Here is a 22535-nt window from a genome sequence, read left to right on the forward strand (position 1 = left end):
TCATTAGTAACTTACTGTCTCTGTGTAAAAATGTTACTTATAGACAAAATGTGTAGTGGGGCAGCATGAACTTTTTTTTCTACCAAGCGACTACCTATTTAAATAAAGTACCCGCCCATTAATTGTTCTCATGTTAATGTGAATGGTCAACCACTACACCATCAAACCCGAGATCAAACTCAATTCATAGAAGTAGATACATTTGTTCTTAAATTATCAACCAGCCTATCATTTCTGATACCGACGGCCACTTTTACATTAAGCAGTCATTTAATAAAATAGCTTTTCATTCCGCCACTGAATAGGTACTATTATACTAGTATTATCTGACTATTGTCTATTACTATAATTTGTAGTACCTATTGAAATTACACTATTATCATTGATAATTACAAACATGATTTTTTTAACAAATATTTTTTTATCAGTGGTATTAAGCATTTATTATAATATATATATATATATATATATATATATATATATATATATGTATAATTCGGAACGATCATGGTTGTATTATTAGTGTAAATGGGTTAAGATTATCAATAATCAGTTGCTGAATTTATATAATACCTACACTTACAATCTTATGTAAAATATACAATGGCGTGAAAAAAAAAGGTGGGTCAATTTCAAACAAGGCCCGTCCGCCTAGCCACTTCATCATTCAAAAACTGTGGGAAAAGACACAAAGCCTAGTGTTAATATAAACCTATTTTAGTAATAAACTATTAATTTCCCTGGTTAAATATATTTGCGTAAATCCTTAGATTTTAGGTAGCTCAAATAAACTACCCGGATTACATATCTGTGCCACTGCAAATATACTCAGGGAGAAAATGTCATTCTACGTTGGTGAATGACCATATATATAATAAGGCGTATAACTTGTATAAGCTGATATTTTACTGATTAGAAGTTACTTTTGAATTGCGTACTTAATCCTCATAATCTAATGTGTCATAAAGATTATAATATTTTATAAATGTAATAAACTAATAAAAAATGAAATGGTATTAGGTATAGTTAAATATTATTATTTATTACATTATAGTGTTAAGAGTGTTATGTAGGCATCTGGACTATTAAATTTTGATCTTTGTTATACGTGTTTCAAATAACTTAAGTGCTTTTGAGTTTGGGTCTATCCAAAGTGTAACAGAATGACCTGAAAAATGAAATAATTTTTGTTCTATTCAATATTAAATTTTTTTTATACACAATTTATTGATGTATTTGTTACAAGTACAATATAAATGTGTATATTTTTATTTTTTAATAGGTAGGTACCTACTTAAAATAAAAATGTATTTAATTATGTTTATTTAAAAAAATGTTGATGGTAAAAACATTTATATTAGTAAAGTAGTTTGTTTTTTACAATTTTTTAAAATATCAATATTTTTTTAGAATAAATTAATACAAAACATAATAACTTTTTTAAATATTCCTTTTGTGAATTTTCAGGCAAGTTATTTAAAATTATTTATTATTTATTTAATTTTCATAATTATAGTCATACGTTGAACTTTAGTATCAATTTTCATTTTTCATTTGTCAGGAGGTCTTTCTCTTACACCATGTACCTATATTACCCTCGATATTACCTATATTGAAACAATACCTATTTATTTATATTAGGAAATTATCAATAACATTATAAGTTACATATTATACATATTGTACATGCATACATATTATAGTTTAGATCATTGCTGTTAAGTAATTTTATTTATTTGGTTGAAATTGGCGGCTCTGTGGCACTACAATTCATAATTATATAACTTATAAGTACCTAAAGTAATTTAAAGATTTTTGGAAATATTATTCCTTTTTATAATTGTTTAGAAACATATTATTATAGTTATTTTATTATATGAAACAATGAATAAAAAATATTTTACCTAAAATATTGGCAATGTTTAACCTGTTTGATATTATTATTTTATACATTAAACATTTGGGTACTTTTCTGTTATCTTCACCACCACCCTATACCACACATACATACTATTTCAATTGTTTAGATTGCTATTCTGTTTAAACTTAAATTTGTGTCATTGTGTCATTGTGACTGTGTAGTGTGTCAGTTGTCTTGTTTAGATGGCCATTTAGTGAAAGTGTGCCATTAAGTGATATTATTATAATAAATTAATTGGGTTACATAACTTAATTTGGTATGATTTATACTTATTCTATTTATATATTATAGAACTATTACTATTTATAACTAATTAACAATTATTGTTAAACAATATTCCAAGATTAATAGCTAACTTTACTCTTGTAGAATAGAAACAAGTTTTTTATTTATAAAAGTGTTATTTTAGAATATGCTGTTGAGTGTTGGTAATACATTATACAATGTCAGCTATTTTCCATAACGACCTTCATTCAGTTTTAATCTAATTCTTGGAATAAGCTTTAAGTGTATTTTCTGCCAAAATATTAAAATATATTATTTTTTAGTTGAATAAATATATTTTATTGCTGTATTAGGCACATGTTTATTATTATTCTAGAAGATAATATAATGTAAACAAATAATAATTATAATTATTTTAATAAGATGAACATTTGTATTACATATTATTATTAGATGTGCCTTATAGGTATTTAATTTATATTAAAAATATTAGGTAGTATATACCCAATCTATTGAAGTTAAATTGTTGTTGTTTTTAGACTTAAATAATTATACAACAAATATGTTTTAGTTCAGGGAGGCTGGTAAAAAATAAATTTAAGAAATAATTGTCTTGTCTTATACAATATACAGTCTACACAAAATAAACAAATATTAAGTAATTTTAATATTTAATTATAACGTATATTACCATTTTTAAAACCATTCATACTAGTACAAATTATTCATTTGAATTTAAATGACATCATCACAAGTCTAACATAAAAAAAATACTTGTAGGTGTTAATGTTATGAAGATTATTGTCCAAAAAGACGACCGTCACCATTTAAAATAAACTATTCATGAACAGAGTTATTTTTAGGTGTAAATCTGTAAATGGCAGGTCAAAAATATAACAGTTCCTACTTATGAACTCTATGACAACTAAAAACTAATTTTATCATTTATCACAAATTAAAAATACTATTTTTATAAAACCACCTGTTGATTTGTTTGTAAGGTGTTTTTTTTAATTTTTGGCACTTATTCATTAGTATTTATTTCCATTTTTGTTTCATCATACAATAAAAACATAAATATTGTATACATATGAAGAAGTAATTTAAATTATTATTTTACATCATTTTCTATAGGTAATCATTTATATATCCATAATATGCTTATACAAAATATGTTTAATTTTATGAATTTATATGATTGACACGGTCATGGCCAGTACTGTTGAGGAGATAAAACAACTACACATAATAACTGATTTTTATTTAAAAATATTTGAAGAGAACATATTTTGTATTACTTTATTCAACTAATGGTGGTGTCATTTTTAAACTAAATTAATACCATTCTATTATTTTCAGCATACAAAAAAAAAATAATCGAAATGCTGTTGAATAGTTATCTATAATGTCTGAACACAGGAAACATTCTAGGATCTCGGTGATGCAAATGTTTCATGAGCTCAAACAGCAATTTCCTACAGTTCCAGATCAAGTAGTTTCTGATTGTATACTCAAGGTGAGGAAACTGATCAATAGTAATCACATTATATTTACTGAAAACTAACAGTTATTATTTTTCTTTATGCCAGCATTCAACTAATCGAGAAGCTTGTGTATCAAATCTAAAAAGTGTTCAGAAAAATTACGTTCAACAAACTTATCCATCTGATATTGTAGATAAAATGGCAAACAGACCCAAAACTCTTGAAATGTCACCAAACAATCTTTCCTTGCCTAAATTACAATTTTCAAATAGACCCCAACAGTTTGATGACTCAAAGGATTTAATAAATACGAATAAAAGTGACATAGATGACACACACATTTTAGACATAGATTTTAATATAAATAGATGCCAATGTTCATCTGTTTCGGCACCATCGACTCCTTCACAGCGACATCAAGGAGAGCATAGACACAAATCTTGTCTTTCATTAGATTCTGTGCCATTTGTTGATACACAGTGTCGGCCATTCACGTCTGTAAGTCTTACCTTGAGAACACCTACTAAAGATCCTCTACCTCCGTTAGATTTATCAGCTGGTGGAGGTTCTGAACTCACTTATACAGCTTGTTCATTTGATCCAACTACTGATCCTAAAAATTGTTATCAATCAAGACTTCATATAAGTATTGACCCTGAAGGTGAAACAACTGTAACTACGTCTCGTGTTATGATATCCCCTACAAATATTAAATCTATTAATCGGATGACTGAAATTCAAATTCCTGGATCAGTTCAAATTGATAATATTTTGCCGAAAACTAAAAGTTAGTAATAATATTATACCTATACGAGTATATTATATTGTACATTTTTAATTGATTTAAAATTGTCTGCATGTTCATTAAATTAATAATTTTTAAAAAATAGGAGATGTGTGCATTAAGTTTTAAATTTGTGAACTTTTTTAGTGGTAATTAATGCTCAATTAGAACGGAAGCAAAAGTTGGCTTTAGAATTATCAGCAGAAAAACAAAGACTAGAAATTATGAAAAAAAATGTCGCATCGATGGAAGAAGATATTTCTAAAAGGCGTTCATATTCCAGAAAGGTATGTAGAGTAAACTTGATTTTATGTTATTATTATTGTTTTTATTTTATATATTTATATATGTTTTATATGTATGTAGATTGAACGTTTAAGAAATGATGTTGAATTATTACGATTAGAATGTAACAAATTAACTGTTCAAGTAAATACGGTTACAGAGAATCGAGGTAGGTTGAATTATGTAACTATTGATTTTTTGATTGGTAACTCAGTAGTTATTTAAGTTTGAGTTATCAAAAAAGTTCAAATGAAGGGGGTCCATGCAAAAAACAAGACAATCTATGTTCATCAAAAATCTCGTTTAAATAATATTGGGTGAAGAAAAAATATGACTGTATCTTTGCAACAACAAGATTGATCCAACAATCGAACAATCCATATAGGAAATCTAAGTATAATATAACACACTTGAAGTTGAAGCTGTCTGGTTTTTTACTTTCTGACCAAAAACCAGATAGTTGCAAGTGAATATTATAATGAATAAAATTGATCAAATACTAAGTTCTGGTTATAAAACAAGATAGCTCCAAAAATTAAAATTGTTTTTTTAATTTTCTGTAAGTTTTGAAAATTGATTTCTGGTTCTTGCACTGACCCTTTCCAATTTTGTGCTCTTTTAAAAATTAAATAGATCACTTATAATAGAATAAAAACTTGAACTAGAATAAAATTTGCACTACAAATTCTTTAAAAAAAGGTTGATACAAAAGACTGAACACTTAGAATGTTTACTCATTATTCAAGTCGAGGGCATGAAATATCTTATCCATATTATATCATTACAAAATAATTAATTTGATTCATCCAAGTTGATATTATGATACAGTATAAGTATAAATATCAACCTTTCAAATATTCTAAATGCGTAGAATTTAGGTAGATATAACATATTAAATTAAAAACAACAATATTATTAGAAAAAAAAAGAAACTCTAAAAATTCAATTTAAAAGCAAAAATTTAATTTGAATGAAACAAATGTATAGCAGATCAAGCTAATATTTTACCAATATAAAAACTAATGTTAACAATATCCAACGACTAAAGTTTTCAGTCATCAGAAATTAAACTTTAAAGTTATTATTTATTAAGAAAGTGAATATTATGCACAATATTATAATTTTTGTTATCCTTTATTATTATTTGATGATGTAATTTATTTAAAATAAATTTGTATTTAAAAATTAAGAAAAGTTGGTTAAAGAAGATGTCTTATTATCTAAAAATATGTACTTCAACCGTCTTTAAGATACAATTAATGTTTATTTTATTTTTATAGTTCCATCAGAAGAAACAAATAAACAATTTTATAATAAAATTTATACTGGACAAAAGGTGTCTTTTGGGAAAATGCACAAAGAATATCAAGGTTAGAAAAATTAACTACAATCATTTAATGAATTACTTATTAATTTGAATTATGAATTGTTTTATCGCTAAAATGTATATTTTGTAGAACATTCAGAAACCCAAAACTGGGTTTGTCCTATGTGCACATTCCAAAATCATCCAATATTGCCAAGATGTGAACAGTGTGATATGGCTCGTTTCGATCTAGGTACCACATCATCAGTTGTGAACAACAATATTCCCATGTGCACCAAAGTAACCGCCAATTTAACAAGACAATGCTTAACATGAGTGAAACTTTTTGCAGTGTGTGATGGTGAGAAATTTAACATTACTAACTTTTTGAATTGTAGTTGAACATATATTATGTGGTATAAAAAAATGCATAAGAAGCTTTACAAAATATAAGTAATATTAAATCAAATTTTAAATATTGCAACACTAAAACAATTTGTTTAATTTTTTCATAAGCAATTTAATAATAATTTGAATACCTTGTGAACAACATTTTATTTTCTAACAATTCATATGAATTTTTTTTTTTTTTTTACTTAAGTAGAAATTAGTTATTTGAGATGTACTTTTTCGACATATTTTCTTGTAGAAGCTTATAAAGTTTGATTGTCAATCTGTCATCAGTATCGCCATGTTTGGCATCATGATTGATGTCGTGTTAGCGTTACTCTAACATTATTGTGGTCATGTGAATTACTTAATGAACTTAAAATAGTGAAACAAAGATAAAAATGTTATCCTTCAACATTTCCATTAAAAAAATTACTATACAAAAATTAAAAACAAATAATTTTTATCAAAAAAAAAAAATATATATATTATTAAAAGTGGGGAAATAGGAAATGCTCTGCTGTACATCAGGTGTCTAAAGAGTCACTGTAACGAATAGTGTTACATTTGAATTAAATGATATCAATTTTATTCATTGTAGGCTAATAATGAGACTATTTTGAAGACTTTCTGTTATCATGTAATATTACTAAGTATATTTGATGATATTATTTCTATTAAAGTAATTTATTTTATTATTATGCATTTTTTACTGTTAGTGCAACAGTGGGTTAACTTAATTTTTGCCAAAACCATAAAAATTGAAAATGTCACTGTGTATATAAAATATATTAATAATTTTACTCTAAATGTTTCATATATCCACGAATAATACTTTTAAATTAAAAAAGAGCAACTAAAATCGTTATTCTTGGTTTTAATATGTAATTTCATCCAAATTTGAACGTAAAATGTCTGTAAAATTTAACTGTGTATATATTTTTTAGATTTTTTGGTTATAGTATAAATTATTTATGAAAATCATCGTTTTTTAATAATCCTTAGTTATAAAAACTTAACATTTTATATACAACTAAACTACAATAAATACAAAAAATTTTAATGTTTTGATATATTTTGTCAAAATTTGACATTGAATTCTTATAAAAAAAAGTTGTGCTTATGGATCTTTAATATTTATCAACAGCCATCATAACAACTTATAATGAACCTTGTAATTTATGAATGAATATCCAATGTCTAGCTTCAAAAGCTCGTAAAAAAATTAATTTGACTCTGTTAAACTTTTATTTTTGTTGAATCTATGAAAACATAAGTGGAATCTTACATTGAATTTTCAAAGCTTAGATTTCATAGATAATATAATGTGATGTACAAATGAATATTGAAAAATATTGTTAATTTAGGCACAATTATTTGTAGTTTTTTTTAAGTTCTGCCTCACACCACAGATATAGGCTTTAATGAGTATATAGACCTTGCATATTGAATGTAATTTCAATTGTATCAAACATTTCATTGTTGGTTTATTATTATTATGTTGTCGCAACTCTAATACCGATACCGATGATGGATTAGAAGTGACAGTCCGTTAATAATATTTTTAAAAAAAAAGTATTAAAATGTTACTAATTCTTTTGTTTAGTGGAGTTGTGTACATATTTTTACAAATGTAATTTTATATCGACGGTTACAGGGAAAAAGGGCGTAAACGACATATTCATAATTTTACAGGAAACCCAAAATAAAAATACAATACATTTTTCTGTCCTATTCTATCTAAATATCACTTACAAGTATAATTCTTGTATCAATCTATTAATTGATTATGTTTATAATGTATTTTAATTACAACTATGAAATGTACCGCTAATTACGGTAAAAATTAGCTTATAAACGATAATATGGCGCTTACGCCCATTGTTTCTCAACTTACCTGGTCATTGTTGGTTACGCCTGAACTCGTGAACATATGATTTAATATTAATAATTCAATAAAAAGTACTCAAAATTAAATTAAATAACGTATAATTTCATTATCACATTATAAAAAAACAGTCCAATATTCCTTTTAATAAAATAAAACATCTCTTTTTAGTAAAAAGTATTCAAAATAAAATTAAATAACATGACGTATTTAATTATTACATAAAAAAAACAGTAAAATCTTCCTTTAAATAAAATAAAACATCTATTTTTAGTAAAAAGTATTCAAAATAAAATTAAATAACGTGTATTTAATTATTACATAAAAAAACAGTCAAATATTCCTTAAAATAAAATAAAACAACTTTTTTAAAAACAAATCGATATAATTATAATAGTAACCAACTAATTTATAATACTTAATGATGAAATGAGTAAATACAATTTGATAATTTATCAGTCTTATTTTAAACTGACGGTTTCATCTTCCTCGTCAGTTTCTTGTAAACAGTCTTGGATTTTTGTACTATTTCTCATTTGCAGATACTCTTCGTGAAACTCATTTGGAATAATTCCAGATGTACACAATTTAATAAGATCATTATATTTTTCTTTCGAGATTGCAATGGTTTCTTTATACAACTTTTTTGCAATGACTTCTTTAGTGGACCGAGATTCTTTCTTGTTCTGACCGCCTTTAAGTTTTAATGTTTTTGGTTCACAATCAGGATTATATGAAAAATATGCATGGATATTAATTATGGAATGCAAATTATCATCTTCACTATCCAAATTCAAACGTGAAAAAACAAAGTAACGAACTTTTGAAATTTGAATGATATTACCATCGATATCTTTTAAAACTTTTGGGAGTATATTACTATTATCAGCTTCATATTTCCAATTATAAAAATCTGAATAAGCAAGTTGTTTTACCTCTATAGGCTTAGGATTTATACGTGCGTTTCTAATAAGTGTAGCCCATTCACTTGATGCCCAAACAGTTTTGTCCCTAACAAAACGTTCGATTGATGCATGCACTGAATCTACCGGCATGTAAGTATGGCCCGGCAAAAGAAAAACGATTTTTATCTCTTTAATGTACGTGAATTGACTTTTGAGTGATTTTGAAATCATAGCTAACATAGCACGATTTTTGTTTTGGCCGGTGCACGAGTCACAATATAAAGCTACGTATTCATATATTTTTTTGATATCTATATCGGTTAAATAGTTGTGTATACATGTCACAATTTCATTACATCCTCTTTTTCCGTTTATTTCTCCCCATAAATAAGCATAAGCATTTTGCGTTCCCGACTCGTAAATGGTGCAGTTATAACAACTAAACTTCCTACTATAATACAAATTCATATTTTGACCTGATGGGCTACTCAATACTTTCTGTAAATCAAAACTCGAGCACAAAAAATTCCCTTTACACTTTGAAATCTGTTGATCAAACAAAAACATAGACTTACATTCTTCTTTTTCGTACAAATGAAGTTGATTTTTTGTATCTTCGGATTCATTTAGTTGTCGACTCATAATAATATTTTCAATTTTACAACACCAAGTACATTTATCCTTTTTAGGGACATGAAAACCGATATTATATTTTTTTTTAAACAGCTGATTGAAAAGTGTTTTTTTTATGATAGTACCGTTACTTTGTTTACAAAAATCAATGTAAAGCTTATATAATCTAGAGCAATTTCCTAACTCTGACGGTAAATATTTTTTAGTCGTTGAGGCTCGGCAATAGTGTGATGGTACCGCTGGGAGCTGCTGTATAAATTTATCAAAATTTTCCATAACATCATCAGACGTTTTATTTTTTGGACGTCTTGAACCACGTCCATCTTTTTTCGAAGTTCCTGAAGGGGATCGCTTTAAAAGTGTATAAGTTAAACATTTTTGTGTCATATCCAAAGTTTTTAACAAAAACTGTTGACATACCCGCTTTGGTTCACTATTGCACGATAAATAATATTCTCTAGTTACATTACGGCGACTAGTACCTTCAACTCTTTTCCTTTTAATAGCAATTTCTTTGGTAGATGATAATAAATAATCCCGTTGTCTTTCATAACTACCTAATCCCCAAAAATTAGAAAAAATAATTTGTCTCTCTTCTTCGGTGATTTTATTCGTACACTTGTTAGGACATTTTGAATTAGCGCAAGGGTTATTTTGAACTTTCTTACCATTACCATGGACACGATTGTGTTTTTCCTTCATTTTTTTATTAATAATTTTTGGCTTTTTCAAACCACTTTTTCCTATCTGTGTTAGTTCATCAACAATAACAACATCATTGCATTCTAAATCACTACTTGAAGTTTTTTTATCGGATTCTATAGATGGAATTTTGAAAAGTTCTCGTGAACAACTAGGTTTTTGACAAGTTATAATAATATCACTAACATCAGAAACAGTAAATGAAGTATTTTTATTCAACACCATACCTGGTGGTAACCAATCTGTTGTATCTCTAGTACACTCTGACGGACATAATGTCGGTGACTTATCAGATAATAATGTATTTTTAGCAATAATATTATTTTTGGTAACAGGAACTTCAGATTTTTTATAAACGTTTAACTCTTTATTTTCAACTGCCATAATATCTTTATAAACTAGACCATTAAAAAAATTAGCACGATCAAAGTTGTCGTTTTGTTTTGATGGAATGTTATTTTCAATAGTGCTAGACGAATTATTTATAGCATTCATCATTTTTTTTATTCTTGAACCCATTTTTAAACTAAATAAACATAATAAAAGGTACAAACAGTTAATTAAACTATAACTTATCAATTACTATAATATTTTTACTATTGCTTAACTACCACGGTGAGATTTAGACACAGTCATGGACTGGACAACAAAACTTATCATGTAAGACATTCCTACCTACTAATAATGGGAAACATAATTTTAAAATATTATACCTAGGCGTAAGACAATATAACGCACCATAAAGACTGATAGTAAATTTAAAGATGACCATTATGATACTTGTATTATGATACTTGCATTTATGTAATAAATACGTTGTAAAACTTACTTGAAATCAAGAATCTTGAATGAGTGGAACGTGTAGCCACTGTAACCAGCTCGCAAATGCGTAATGCGTATCATTTATTATTCGTTATCATAAATTAGCATCAAATAATATAATACCATTATTCTGATGTTAGCAACAAAATGTCGTTTACAACATCATATTAAATTATTTAATTGTCGTTTACGCCTAATAAAAGTCGTTTGCGCCTAATAGAAGTCGTTTACGCCTAATAAAAGTCGTTTACACCCGATAACAATTACACACCTGATAACGAATGGCGGTTACGCTAAATATTTAAACATCGATAGTTATTCGTAAAATAATCGTATCGATACAATTGTTGGCTCTATCGATAAAGAATCGTGGCGTTTACGCCAAAATTCTATTAACTCATTTTCGGCCAAAATGTCGTTTACGCCCTTTTTCCCTGTAACCGTCGATATTTTATACTAAATTGTTATGTTTGTTCAATTTCTTATTCAAGGAAATGTGAATTTTATTTTGTAGGAAAACCACAGCGATATCCTGGAAATATTCATGTAAGAGTTACTCATCGATTAAATCATCAGAGTGAGTTACTGACTTCATTGTCGAGCAACATTCTAGATTTTACAGTGATTTTGTGTCGCTCAGATGCTATCACTGAAGAAAATTTTTTAAGTTGTCGCAATATTTTAATTTAAAGTACCTATAAGAAAAATATTTGGTTTATGTACAGGGAAAACTACAAGTTTGTATTGAAGTATTGATTTTGGATGGTTGCTGAACTCAATCAACTCAATCAACGATGGTCTTTGGTTAATTATTTGGACAAAATTAAATTTAACCTAAATGCCTTAATGTGATACGTTAAAGTATAGAGCTAACTTTTTTTATTTTGCATTATATTTTACATTACATGTAGGTACCTAGTACGGAGTATATGGGTATTTATTTATTTATGAATGATTTGATAATTGCTCATTATTATACTGTTAATTAAATTGTCAATCCTCTAGATATTATACCCTGTATAGTATGTTAAAAAAAAAAAATTTGTTTACCAATAATTAAATACTTTTTATACAAATTGAAATTTAAATAATATTATATAACCGAGTGATAAAGTTACACAGTTTTTATAAGTATATGATTTACTAAATAACGTTAATTAATCATAAACATTATTTGTTTGTATTAAATTGTAAAGTTCAATGTTTCAAAAAGCAATATTTGTTATTTGCTGAATATAAAGACTTGTTGTTTAATTAAAATATCTTATAAGTTTAAGTATTTTATTACAAATGTTGTTATGCATACGTCATACACTATAACAATTAAACATTTATATTTTTTTCACAATATACGATAATGGGCATTTAGAAGACACTTATATACAACTGTTTAACTTTGACCAATGCATTATTATAATTTTTTTTTTTTCGTACACAAAAAGACTTGGAACATGGGTTGATGCAATAAATTGTTGAATTAGTTTTTAATATAACTAAGTTGTACTAAGTTATTAATCAATATATATAATAAAAAAAACTTATATTTTATATATATATTCATATAGTTAAAAGGTTGTTGTATTAAATTTAAATAGCAGTTCCTCTTTCCAAATTTTGTTTGATTTGTGTGGTATGCTCTCCATAGTACCGTTCCAATTTTGCATTGAATTTCATGTTTCTCTCATTGATATAATCAATATCTGCTTCGTCATTATGCGTTCTCCTCCTACTGAACTTGTTACGTTTTGCAATCCTAAAAAAATAAAACAAATATTTTCACTTAAAATTATTACTATTATTTTTAAGTTTACAACAATATTATCTATACACTTACTGCTTTTCCAAATCATCGACCATATTGTCAATTCCTTCTTTAGAATCTTTGACTTTATCGTGCAAATAAGTGTTGGCCTCCGCATAGAATGCGTTGCCCAGTCTATCTTTTTGTCTTTGATATGCGCCCATGTCTACTTTCATGTTGGATATCATTCTGTTGTATTGGCGAGCGGTAGCTTCTTCGTAATCCGAGAACCCGGGATCAGGATTTTGACGTTTTTTCTTCCTGTCAATGGCATCTGCTTCCATTGCGGTCATGTTTAAAAGTTTTAAACGGTTGTAATCTTGTCCCTTAAATCATTAACAATACTTAAACATATTAAAAGACCTCACAGCACAAAAAATAAATGTTTTTTCAAATTATTATTTAAGGAGATAGATGTAATTGCCTATCTCATGAGTGTAAAATTTGCTCACTTTACACAATAATTTACATATCTTAAATTTGTATTTTTGATGCATGGTTTACATATAAATGTGTGACTTTTGTGCTAAAGACGATTGAATTATCAGAATTGCAATATAACATTTATTTTTTTTTTATATTAAAAATACTAAGAGATTAGAGCCATTTATCACAAGTGGCTGCTGTTATAAGGCGTACGTAATACAAATTTCTCATATAAGGTTTTATATATTATAAAAACCACTAAATACCTTAAAGAAATTCTGGTCCCACCAAAGTTTTTAGTGCGTAAAACTATAAAACATAACTACAGTACAAAAAAAATTTGACAAATTACTTTAATTAAATTTTTGTGTGAAGCAAGCAACTTTTAGACATATAAGATAGGCAATGACGGCATATCCTGCCACTGACGTAACGCGTTTTTTTTTAAATTCCTAATTAAGTCATAACTTATTAAGTAATGCGAGTAGAAATGTTAAACCTATACCATTTTTTGTAGAATTGATCATTCTTTCAAATTAAAAAAACTTGTTTTTTTTTTGTTTTATGCTCCTTCAACAATACAATTATTGAACTATTCAATAAATAATTTCATACTTTTTCTTTAGCCTCTTGTCTCAGTTTATCGTCATTTAAAAGCCATTCTGCTTTCCTCTGTCTCGCTTCCCAGTTTGACGGCAACTTCATTTGTTTGTCTTCTTCAACAACTTCTTGATGGTTGTTCACTCTGGCTTCATTCTGTGTAAGATATAATAAGAATTAATACCTTCTATGTTTAATTGTTTAATAATATTCAATGAATGTGCTAAAATATCAGCCACGGAATAATCTATACAAGTAAAATTAATATAATAAATAAAATACTTAATACATTGTAGGTATTGTGCAGCTGTATGAATATTATAATTCTGTTTTTAGGACTATCTAGCCACATAAATACAAATTTCCTCGCAAATGACCCTCGATGAATTGATTACATTTAAATCCTTTTATTATAATATATTATTTGAGAGAAAAAAAACAAAGATTTGTAACAGCGGTGGAGGTGTTGAACAGGTTAAATAAGAACAAAATAATATTATATTCCATTATTCTAAGATTAGTAAGACCATCTGATGATGATAACGATAATAAACTAATTTCGTTCATAAGGAATTTCTTAAGATGATGTCAGCGCACTATTTGTTTTCTCTCACTGACCCATGTGCAACATTGTCAAGACACATTCGTGCAGAATCATTTTTTCTATGTTTATAAGTAATTTTAGAGTAAAATCACCCATTGCAAAAAAGATTGAGGATAATATTTTTGAGGGAATGACATATCGATTTGTCTAAATATTGTTTCAAAACAATTTAGACGTCAATTAAATGTACAACATTTATTTATTTATTTTGAAATTCGAATACAAAGTCAAATATAATTCTCTATCTTTTTTGTAAACTTAAAAACATATAAAAAATTATTCAGCGTAAATGCGTTTTGTCTGTTGCGCGTGGGCCAGAGAGAGAAAACAAATAATACGCTGACAACCTCTTAATGGAGCAATGGTCAATTTTATTATATAGATATAAACGCCAATTGTATTTTTACATGATAAATGAAATATTAAATAATGCATAAAGATAGTTATAACATAAATAGCATAAGTGAAATTAATAACAATTATATAATTTAAAGCAATGGTACAGAATTTCTTAACCATCCCACCCACCAACTCGGAACACTCAAGGAACACAAATTTTAATAACGGCAATAAGACGATGAGATACGTAAATGATTTAATTGGTACATTAGGTATTAAGTAAACGGTTTGATGTAACCAGCCACCAGATACCTACACAGTGTCCCCCCCCTTAATTTTAGGTGGTGCAATTGCACCAGGTATTCGTACAATACCGTGATATAGGGAGTAGGTGTTGTACACCACTGATTTGAAGAATGCATCGTTCATTATTCAATAGAAAATCGGAACGAATAGCGGGCATAAGGAATATGTCGATAGATCTGGTATGGACCATCGGAACTCGAATATAATATAATATTAAATCGATCGGAACTCGTATCATATGAGTAATCAAAAAAATAATAATAATATTTACTCTTTTGATGTGGAGGTCTCTGAGTTTCTTCAGACGATCCGCTTGTTTGGCTTCGACGGCTTGGCTCATGGCTGAATATTGAGATATTATTATGCTCGGCGCAGTGTCTGTCACGGACTGAGTAATAATATCAAACTGTTAACCACAGGAATCTATTATCGTGCGACAATATTATTATGCTTACTCAAAGGCCGTTTACAGTATTTTGGAATCGAAAAGGTGGTTATTATAAAATATTATGTTGTCGAAACGTCACGGAGTAATCAGTAATTGCTCATTGTTTATCCTGTGATAGGCACAACACTACGGATGTTGTGGAATAACCTACTTTAAAAAATAAATAGTAATGAACTATTAGCTAGAGATAGGTATATATTGTTATGTTGATGTTTACAATAATTTATCGTTTTACGTAATAATATTGTTTCGAGCGGAGAGCGTCGAGCGGACTGTTATCATTTGGTTTCGTAACGAGAGAATGGAAGGGCCATTTGTGCTTATCATACGGCAACGAAATATTTTGAGGTTATAGAGGTCTTAACAACACGAAAATTTATATAGATTATAGATATTATATATACATAGCGTATAATATCATGTAATTATCACAGACGGTAGGAGAATAAATTATTATTCTGTTGTTATAATTCTTCTGTTATCCGTGATAATTAATAACTATTGTATGACGTATTATAGTTTATGATAAGACCTCTGCCAGAATGAGAGGTAATGATAAAAAAAAAAAAAACAGTCCCTCTCTCTCTTCCCCGGCACTTCCCACCAAACTGTTATTAATAATGTTGTCGTGGCCTATCCATTCTTCGATGTTTCGTGAAAATTATTATCAAAAATGTATATTATCAGTGCAGCCATTTTGATAAGTTTATCGGATATTCTGTTAATCAAACGATAACGCAAACAACAAAACAAGTCAATCAAAGTGTTAACGACTACAACTTACAACGGCACGACTGTTAAGACGTTTTCCTTTTCTCGTTAATTGTCGTTCGCGAAATCGATATAATCTTTTGAATTCAAATGGTTTCCGCGGATTCGCACGTATTGCGCGTAGGACGTCGCGACGTTTCAAGTCGATGGCGAACGCCGTCGTAGTCGTCGTCGTCGTCGTCGTCTAGAAAATGATATCCCGTCAAATCCGGTCGCAAACATATTTGTGAAGTCGACGTTATGACTGTAAGTACCTTCCGGTTCACATTGGAAAACATATGTTCCACTTTTACACAATGCTAGTCATTGCTCGACAGTTGATTATTAATTAGTTGCTCTACCGTGTTGGTCGGTGGCCTAAGCGCCTAACTTGGATTTACGAGGCCTGTAACAAAAAATAAAAACAAAACCAGTAGGCTCTAAAAGTTTATTAATTTTACGGACGACGTCCTTATAATAATACGATCAAGTAACCTATGTGATGCTTCAATATTCCGATTTATTTTCAATGTCCTAATATTATATAGGTACGGTACATTTTGTTTCAATTAGGCGATTGTATCAATTATCCGTGTACCTAATAAGCGGCTTCTACTGTTATATTATATTTTTTTTGTAATATCAAAATATACATAGAATTTATTTAAGAAACTGTAAAATAATTAGGTATTTACAAATTATAATTTATACATGCACGTTACTAGGATAACACATAGGTAGGTATATGATGTTATTTATTTATTTATCGTATGATCAATACCCGTTAATAGCTCTTACAAAATGTAGATACATCGAAAAATAAGACAACAGCCGAGCTACAAATATAAATACCTAATAGTTACATAAAACTTCGATAACATTTTACTATTGAGTGTAAAGATTTAAAAATAAATAGAATAATAGGTACTTAATACAAAACTTAAATTATGTTTTAACAATATAATGTCTAGTAATAATAATGAAATATAGACAACTAACACTAATGGGACTTTTTTAGTAATAATAAAGTATTCAATTTAATATATTATTATAAAAAAAATCTAATTTGTGGGAGATGTATTGGCTATTATACCTACATAAGTTAGGTATACCGTAAAATTTCTTCTTTCTTGCTTTTATTTCCTCAAATTCAAATATATCAATCTCTTCAACGAAATTCATCTTCCGAGCTGTTTCTTGTTCAATTTAAAGTAATGCTAAGTTTCTCGCACTTGTTAATCTCAATATTTTATCCATAGCACATAGATACGAGGTACCTACTATTATAATAAATGTAATAATATAATATTGTAATAATTATAATATTGTAATAGTGAAGATCATAAATTTGAATTATTATAGTTACATCAATAATTCATTACAAAAAAAAAATGTATTATACAAATATAAATATATATAACATATTAATTTATTTTAAAATAAAAAAGTGATTTTTTTTCAATAGTTTTATTGACATTTTTTTTCTATATACTTTAAATATGTTGACTGTTGTATACTCGTAGACCCATAGCCATTTGCCCATCATGCCACCCTATTGTTATGTCACTGATGTAGATGGTTAATCATATGGCATTTCACTCTCTTCCAAGCACTCATCAACGTATAATATTTATTTGCAAGGTTTTCTATATTAGTCTCTTCATGCAATCAACACCTATTCACTTCTGTTATAGAATTAACAATGAGCGGAGTGCAGTTCAGGGAAATCCACAAAAACTCGTGGTTGAGAAAACTACCAGCTGGAATTGATAAGAAGTCTGCTCTGAAACTCACTGGTGGACAAAAACTATGGACTGTTTTTTGTATACACGACGACACAGAACCAGTGTTGGAATTTTATGTAGACCAAAAGAAAGCAGCTGCACATCGTCCAGATAATGCTGTACCACTATCAGATACCGTCCATGTTTCTGCTACTATATGTCCATTACCAGTGATGGCGGGTGATCATCAACAACAGTACCCGTATGAATTTGTAATAACTCTCACTTCAGATGTAGTACGTTTAGCTGCTCCTTCATGGTTAGTATGTGGTGATTGTTATTCACTACCTATTTGTATAATAATACATTTTACCTTTACAGGAATCAGATGATGGATTGGGTTCAAGGTTTGGATTTGAAATTACGTGAAATGCATATATTGTCACCAAAAGAAAATGTCTATACCAAACCACCAGAGTCTAGACCCCCTCTATTACCAACTAGAGATCCTAACTCTCCACTGCCTCCTCCACCGTTACGTGATTTGTCAACAAATGTTTTACCGGGCGTTGAACCAGTTGTCTCAGTAGTTCAATCAATAGGTATGGATATCCCTAAAATGTTTAACAAAAATTGTTATTTAGATTAATATTATTATTTGGTTGTCAGGCACAGAGGACAGTCTTTCTTCAGAAATTGAACAAACTTTTTTAACTCCACCTATTAGCCCTAATCCAATGTGAGTAAATATTCAATTTTGTAACAGAAAATAAAACCTAAATATGTTTTTTTTTTCGATTTATTTGTTTATAAATCATAAATTTATTTGTTTTAGAAGTCCTAGTGAACCAGTAAATAATGTTACCATTGTAGAAGTAATAAATCATAATCAAGTATTCAATTTTAATCAAATGGAACAAGTTTTAAACCAAACAAATGAGCAACCATCTCAAACATCATCTGAACCATTAATAAATTCTCCTAGGCCTAGCAGATCATCAAGTTCTACATCTGAAAATGTTGCTGCTTCTCCAAGACAGTCTAGTAGACACCATCAAGTTCGGAATGCGTCTATTTTAGAAGAATCTGTTAGTGGCGCTAGATCTAGCAGTCATTCAGAATTTAGTGATAGAACAACACATGTCGATAATATGCCACAAAGATCTACCAGTGAAGTGCCAAATGAAGGTCAACGAATTAAAGTCAGAATTGCTGAACCAGAAGATGGTCGGCATAGAAGAAGGCCAAAGAGACAAGATGTTATACCTCCGACAACTGATCAAGAAGTAACTAGTAACTATGAGCATTTAATATTACCTACCGCTATGCAGTCTAGACCACCACCGGCTTTATCCAATTCAATACCTGCAGATATTGCGATATTACCAACAAGATCTCAAGTAAAGTTGAATCACTTTTGAGATAACACAAATTGTATTAAAAATGTTTTTTTTTTTTTTAGCTACCAATTGGTCGAGGTCGTGGCGCTCGTCGAAAAGTTAATGGCGACAGTTCACATCCTGCATTAGGAGCCGATAGAATCCGTGTAGCAGTAAATAGTAGCACACACAATATGTTACAGCCAGTTCCAACACCGTTTACCCCCGTAAGCTGTTTGTGAATCCAACAATGTATATTATCATTATATGATAACTTAATATTTTTATCTGATTAATGTAGACAGAAAACAGAGATTTATTTAGTCCTAGTCGATTAACTGTTCGTGAAAAGCAAGTCCTACAATTACGAAAAGAAATGTCCCATCTTGCTGGCGTACGGTTACAATTGAGACGTAAAGATTGTATTAATACTATTGCTTTGGTTGATGTCTTTCAAACTGTTTGGATTGCTGGATGGAAACAGAAAGAACATCCAATGTTGCATAATGCATTACATTTAGGCGATCAATTGTTGAGTGTTGCTGGAAAACCTGTATCATGTTCAACGGATGCTCATAAATTAATACGAGCATGGCCAAGTCTTTATGTTAGTATTATTGTGTTTTATATAAGTACAATAGAATCTTGATAGTCAAGACAAATTCAGACAAGTTGGTCAGGATTCCTGGATTGGAAGTTTTTTTGAAGGAATTCAAATGACAAATAAATTTTATTCCACAGTAGCTCTGATAAAAAATTACAAAAAGAAATCCATTATTTATTATACTATCTGGCCACTTCTAAGGCTTTGGCAGTCCATGGATTGGCATTGCTGTATAATAATAGCTTAATTAGTTCGGACTATCGAGTTTCTACTGTATGTTCAACATTTGTTAACATTGAGTACTATTTAATGTGATTGATAATAGATAAACAATTATATTAACTTATATACTATGTAATTTCAGGTTGAATTAATCATTAGGCGTGTTCCTTGTGGACGAGTATTTGTGGTACGTCGACAAGAGCAAGGCCAAGACCTTGGAATCATTCAAGAAGGGGGTACAGCTGAAATTAAAGATATACTGCCGAATAGTTTAGCTGCTGCTCACGGCTTATCATCTCGCACTCCTACTTTAGATGGATTGTCATTTACTTCTTGGACACTAACAGAAATCAATTCTCGTCCATTAAACTTATTGTTTAAAGAAACTGAAGTCAGAGACCGCCTGAATGCAGTCGGATTAGACATATCATTATTAGTGCAACCAACTGATCTTATATCAGCACTACGCAAACAGCTTAAATCCTTAAAATCATTCAAAGACTTCTTGTTGATATAAAGTTCACTACAATTACCGGTAATATGAATAATGTTTATAAGACATACCTTATACTTCGTAACATAAACTATAGTTTATAGTTTACATTTTACTTTGTCAGAGGAACATTTAAAAATTAGTTTCGTAATGCATGCCTGCATGATATTTTACTTAGATTGTAGATAATTGGCTGAATATTTTTGTTGTTACCTGTAATATATAACATACTATACAGATAGACTTAATTTTGGAAAGTTATTCATCACAAAAGATATTGTTTTGGAAACTACTAGTATATTTTATAGTACCAATTTACTATTTAGAGTGTGTTCTATTTAAATCTTTTAACCAACTATATTTCTTACCTATGTGCAGGGCCACATTGGTCAGGCGAGCTACCGAGAAAATCTCGGTGGGCCGCTTGAAGTTTGGGCCGGTCCTGTGAGTGTGAGTAAAAATAAATTCATGTTCAAAATACGATTGTCCACCTATAAGCTCAAAATAATTATAGACGTAATTTTGGGCTACTGAGTATGTAAATGGGCCGCTTATAGAAGTGAAAATCTCGATGGGTGATATATACCAATCCGGCCCTTCCTATGTGTATGGAAAAAATATTTATTACACGTGGCCAACAAATTAATATCTATACAGCTTTTATTATTGTGGGGCCTAATATTTTTTTTTGACAAAGAAACTAAATTAAATTAACATTAGCTATAATCTAAGGCTCTAAAATTGTACTCCTGTTAACATGTACCCAGAGTTGGTATGATACTTAAAAAAAGTATCATAATACATGCATTAAAAATATCTAAATACAAGTACATAGTACCCCATCATTTATATTTCCAATTTAATTTTATTAACTATTAAACGTCTATACACTTAACTGTATATACATAAATACTTAAAAAGTTATAAATGTTAAATAATACATTAAGTCAATACACATTATAAATCCCTATTTATAAATAACATAATTAAAATTGTAAAATCATGTCACGAATAATACAATTTGTTATACCTTATACCTTATACCTTATAGGTACTTTAATACACCAAAATTAATAAATCATATAAAAATTACATCTTAATTAATATTTATATGTGTGTTAATGTGTTATATCATAAAAATGAATATATAAATTAAATTTTTTATACTTAGTTTAGTTAACTTATCTGTACTTTTTTTACATTTTATTTTCTATTTTGTGTGGAAAAATCAACACGGTTACACTGATACCTAGGTAGAAGATTTATATTTTATGAGAACGAAAATTGCAGTTTAGTTCTTATCTATATGACTGTAAGCATATATCGGGTGATTCTTTTATCATTGAACACTCATTATCTCAAAAAGTGTAAATATTTTTGAAAATACTTTTTTACATAGTTTCAAGTCGCTTATAAAACAACGTTTTTCTTAAAAAATTATATTTTTTTATCCTTATAATTTTTTAAGTTTTTTACTTTTTTGAATGACAGCAT

General features: G+C 28.5%; 3 protein-coding genes across 13 annotated transcripts in view; 2 read left to right on the forward strand and 1 right to left on the reverse strand.

The window, feature by feature from the left end:
* Positions 1–12893, forward strand: part of LOC100161584 — a 15907-nt gene extending 3014 nt beyond the window's left edge. Inside the window, exons 2-9 of one of the 7 annotated variants that reach the window (XR_510735.3) lie at positions 3506–3662; positions 3736–4417; positions 4562–4701; positions 4781–4868; positions 5980–6069; positions 6157–6366; positions 11860–11922; positions 12071–12893. Coding sequence is in view for 5 of the 7 variants with exons in the window: in XM_029489768.1 (XP_029345628.1) it covers positions 3552–3662; positions 3736–4417; positions 4562–4701; positions 4781–4868; positions 5980–6069; positions 6157–6305; positions 11860–11891; positions 12071–12101 (1323 nt within the window). In the remaining 2 variants the exon portion in view is untranslated. Of the gene's footprint in view, positions 1–3505; positions 3663–3735; positions 4418–4561; positions 4702–4780; positions 4869–5979; positions 6070–6156; positions 6367–11836; positions 11923–12070 lie in introns of those variants that run through there. The other 6 variants (XR_001679506.2, XM_029489769.1, XM_029489768.1 and 3 more) reach the window with 6 other exon arrangements.
* On the reverse strand, positions 12763–16142 carry LOC100160885 (pre-mRNA-splicing factor SYF2-like). Of its 2 annotated transcripts, NM_001161989.2 has the most exons (5): positions 15877–16142; positions 15693–15809; positions 14188–14328; positions 13180–13472; positions 12763–13098 (listed from the first exon to the last, which is right to left on the reverse strand). In NM_001161989.2, exons 2-5 carry the CDS (start codon positions 15759–15761, stop codon positions 12933–12935), a joined length of 669 nt encoding a protein of 222 aa, NP_001155461.1. In that variant the 5' UTR covers positions 15762–15809; positions 15877–16142; the 3' UTR covers positions 12763–12932. The 2 variants fall into 2 exon arrangements, with proteins under 2 accessions (NP_001155461.1, XP_016659892.1); XM_016804403.2 differs by having other exon boundaries at positions 12776–13098; positions 15693–16123.
* A 450-nt stretch (positions 16143–16592) lies between these two features.
* LOC100165690 overlaps positions 16593–22535 on the forward strand; it is a 16378-nt gene continuing 10435 nt past the window's right edge. Inside the window, exons 1-8 of one of the 4 annotated variants that reach the window (XM_016804408.2) lie at positions 16593–16886; positions 18314–18662; positions 18725–18945; positions 19013–19082; positions 19182–19743; positions 19806–19949; positions 20024–20329; positions 20691–21083. In XM_016804408.2, coding sequence (XP_016659897.1) covers positions 18322–18662; positions 18725–18945; positions 19013–19082; positions 19182–19743; positions 19806–19949; positions 20024–20329; positions 20691–21065 — 2019 coding nt within the window. In that variant the 5' untranslated portion in view covers positions 16593–16886; positions 18314–18321 and the 3' untranslated portion in view covers positions 21066–21083. Of the gene's footprint in view, positions 16887–16915; positions 17168–18313; positions 18663–18724; positions 18946–19012; positions 19083–19178; positions 19744–19805; positions 19950–20023; positions 20330–20690; positions 21503–22535 lie in introns of those variants that run through there. The other 3 variants (XM_016804406.2, XM_001950280.5, XM_016804407.2) reach the window with 3 other exon arrangements.

Source organism: Acyrthosiphon pisum, chromosome A2 (assembly GCF_005508785.2).
Source record: "Acyrthosiphon pisum isolate AL4f chromosome A2, pea_aphid_22Mar2018_4r6ur, whole genome shotgun sequence".
NCBI lineage: Eukaryota > Metazoa > Arthropoda > Insecta > Hemiptera > Aphididae > Acyrthosiphon > Acyrthosiphon pisum.

Bases quoted from the DNA above. Each gene is read 5' to 3' on its own strand.
- LOC100160885 (NM_001161989.2), bottom strand. From the start codon at position 15,761: ATGAGCCAAGCCGTCGAAGCCAAACAAGCGGATCGTCTGAAGAAACTC. The intron at 14,329-15,692 runs GTAAATATTATT...TATCTTACACAG, and splicing joins GAGACCTCCACATCAAAAGA to AATGAAGCCAGAGTGAACAA. The intron at 13,099-13,179 runs GTAAGTGTATAG...TTATTTTTTTAG, and splicing joins GTCGATGATTTGGAAAAGCA to GATTGCAAAACGTAACAAGT.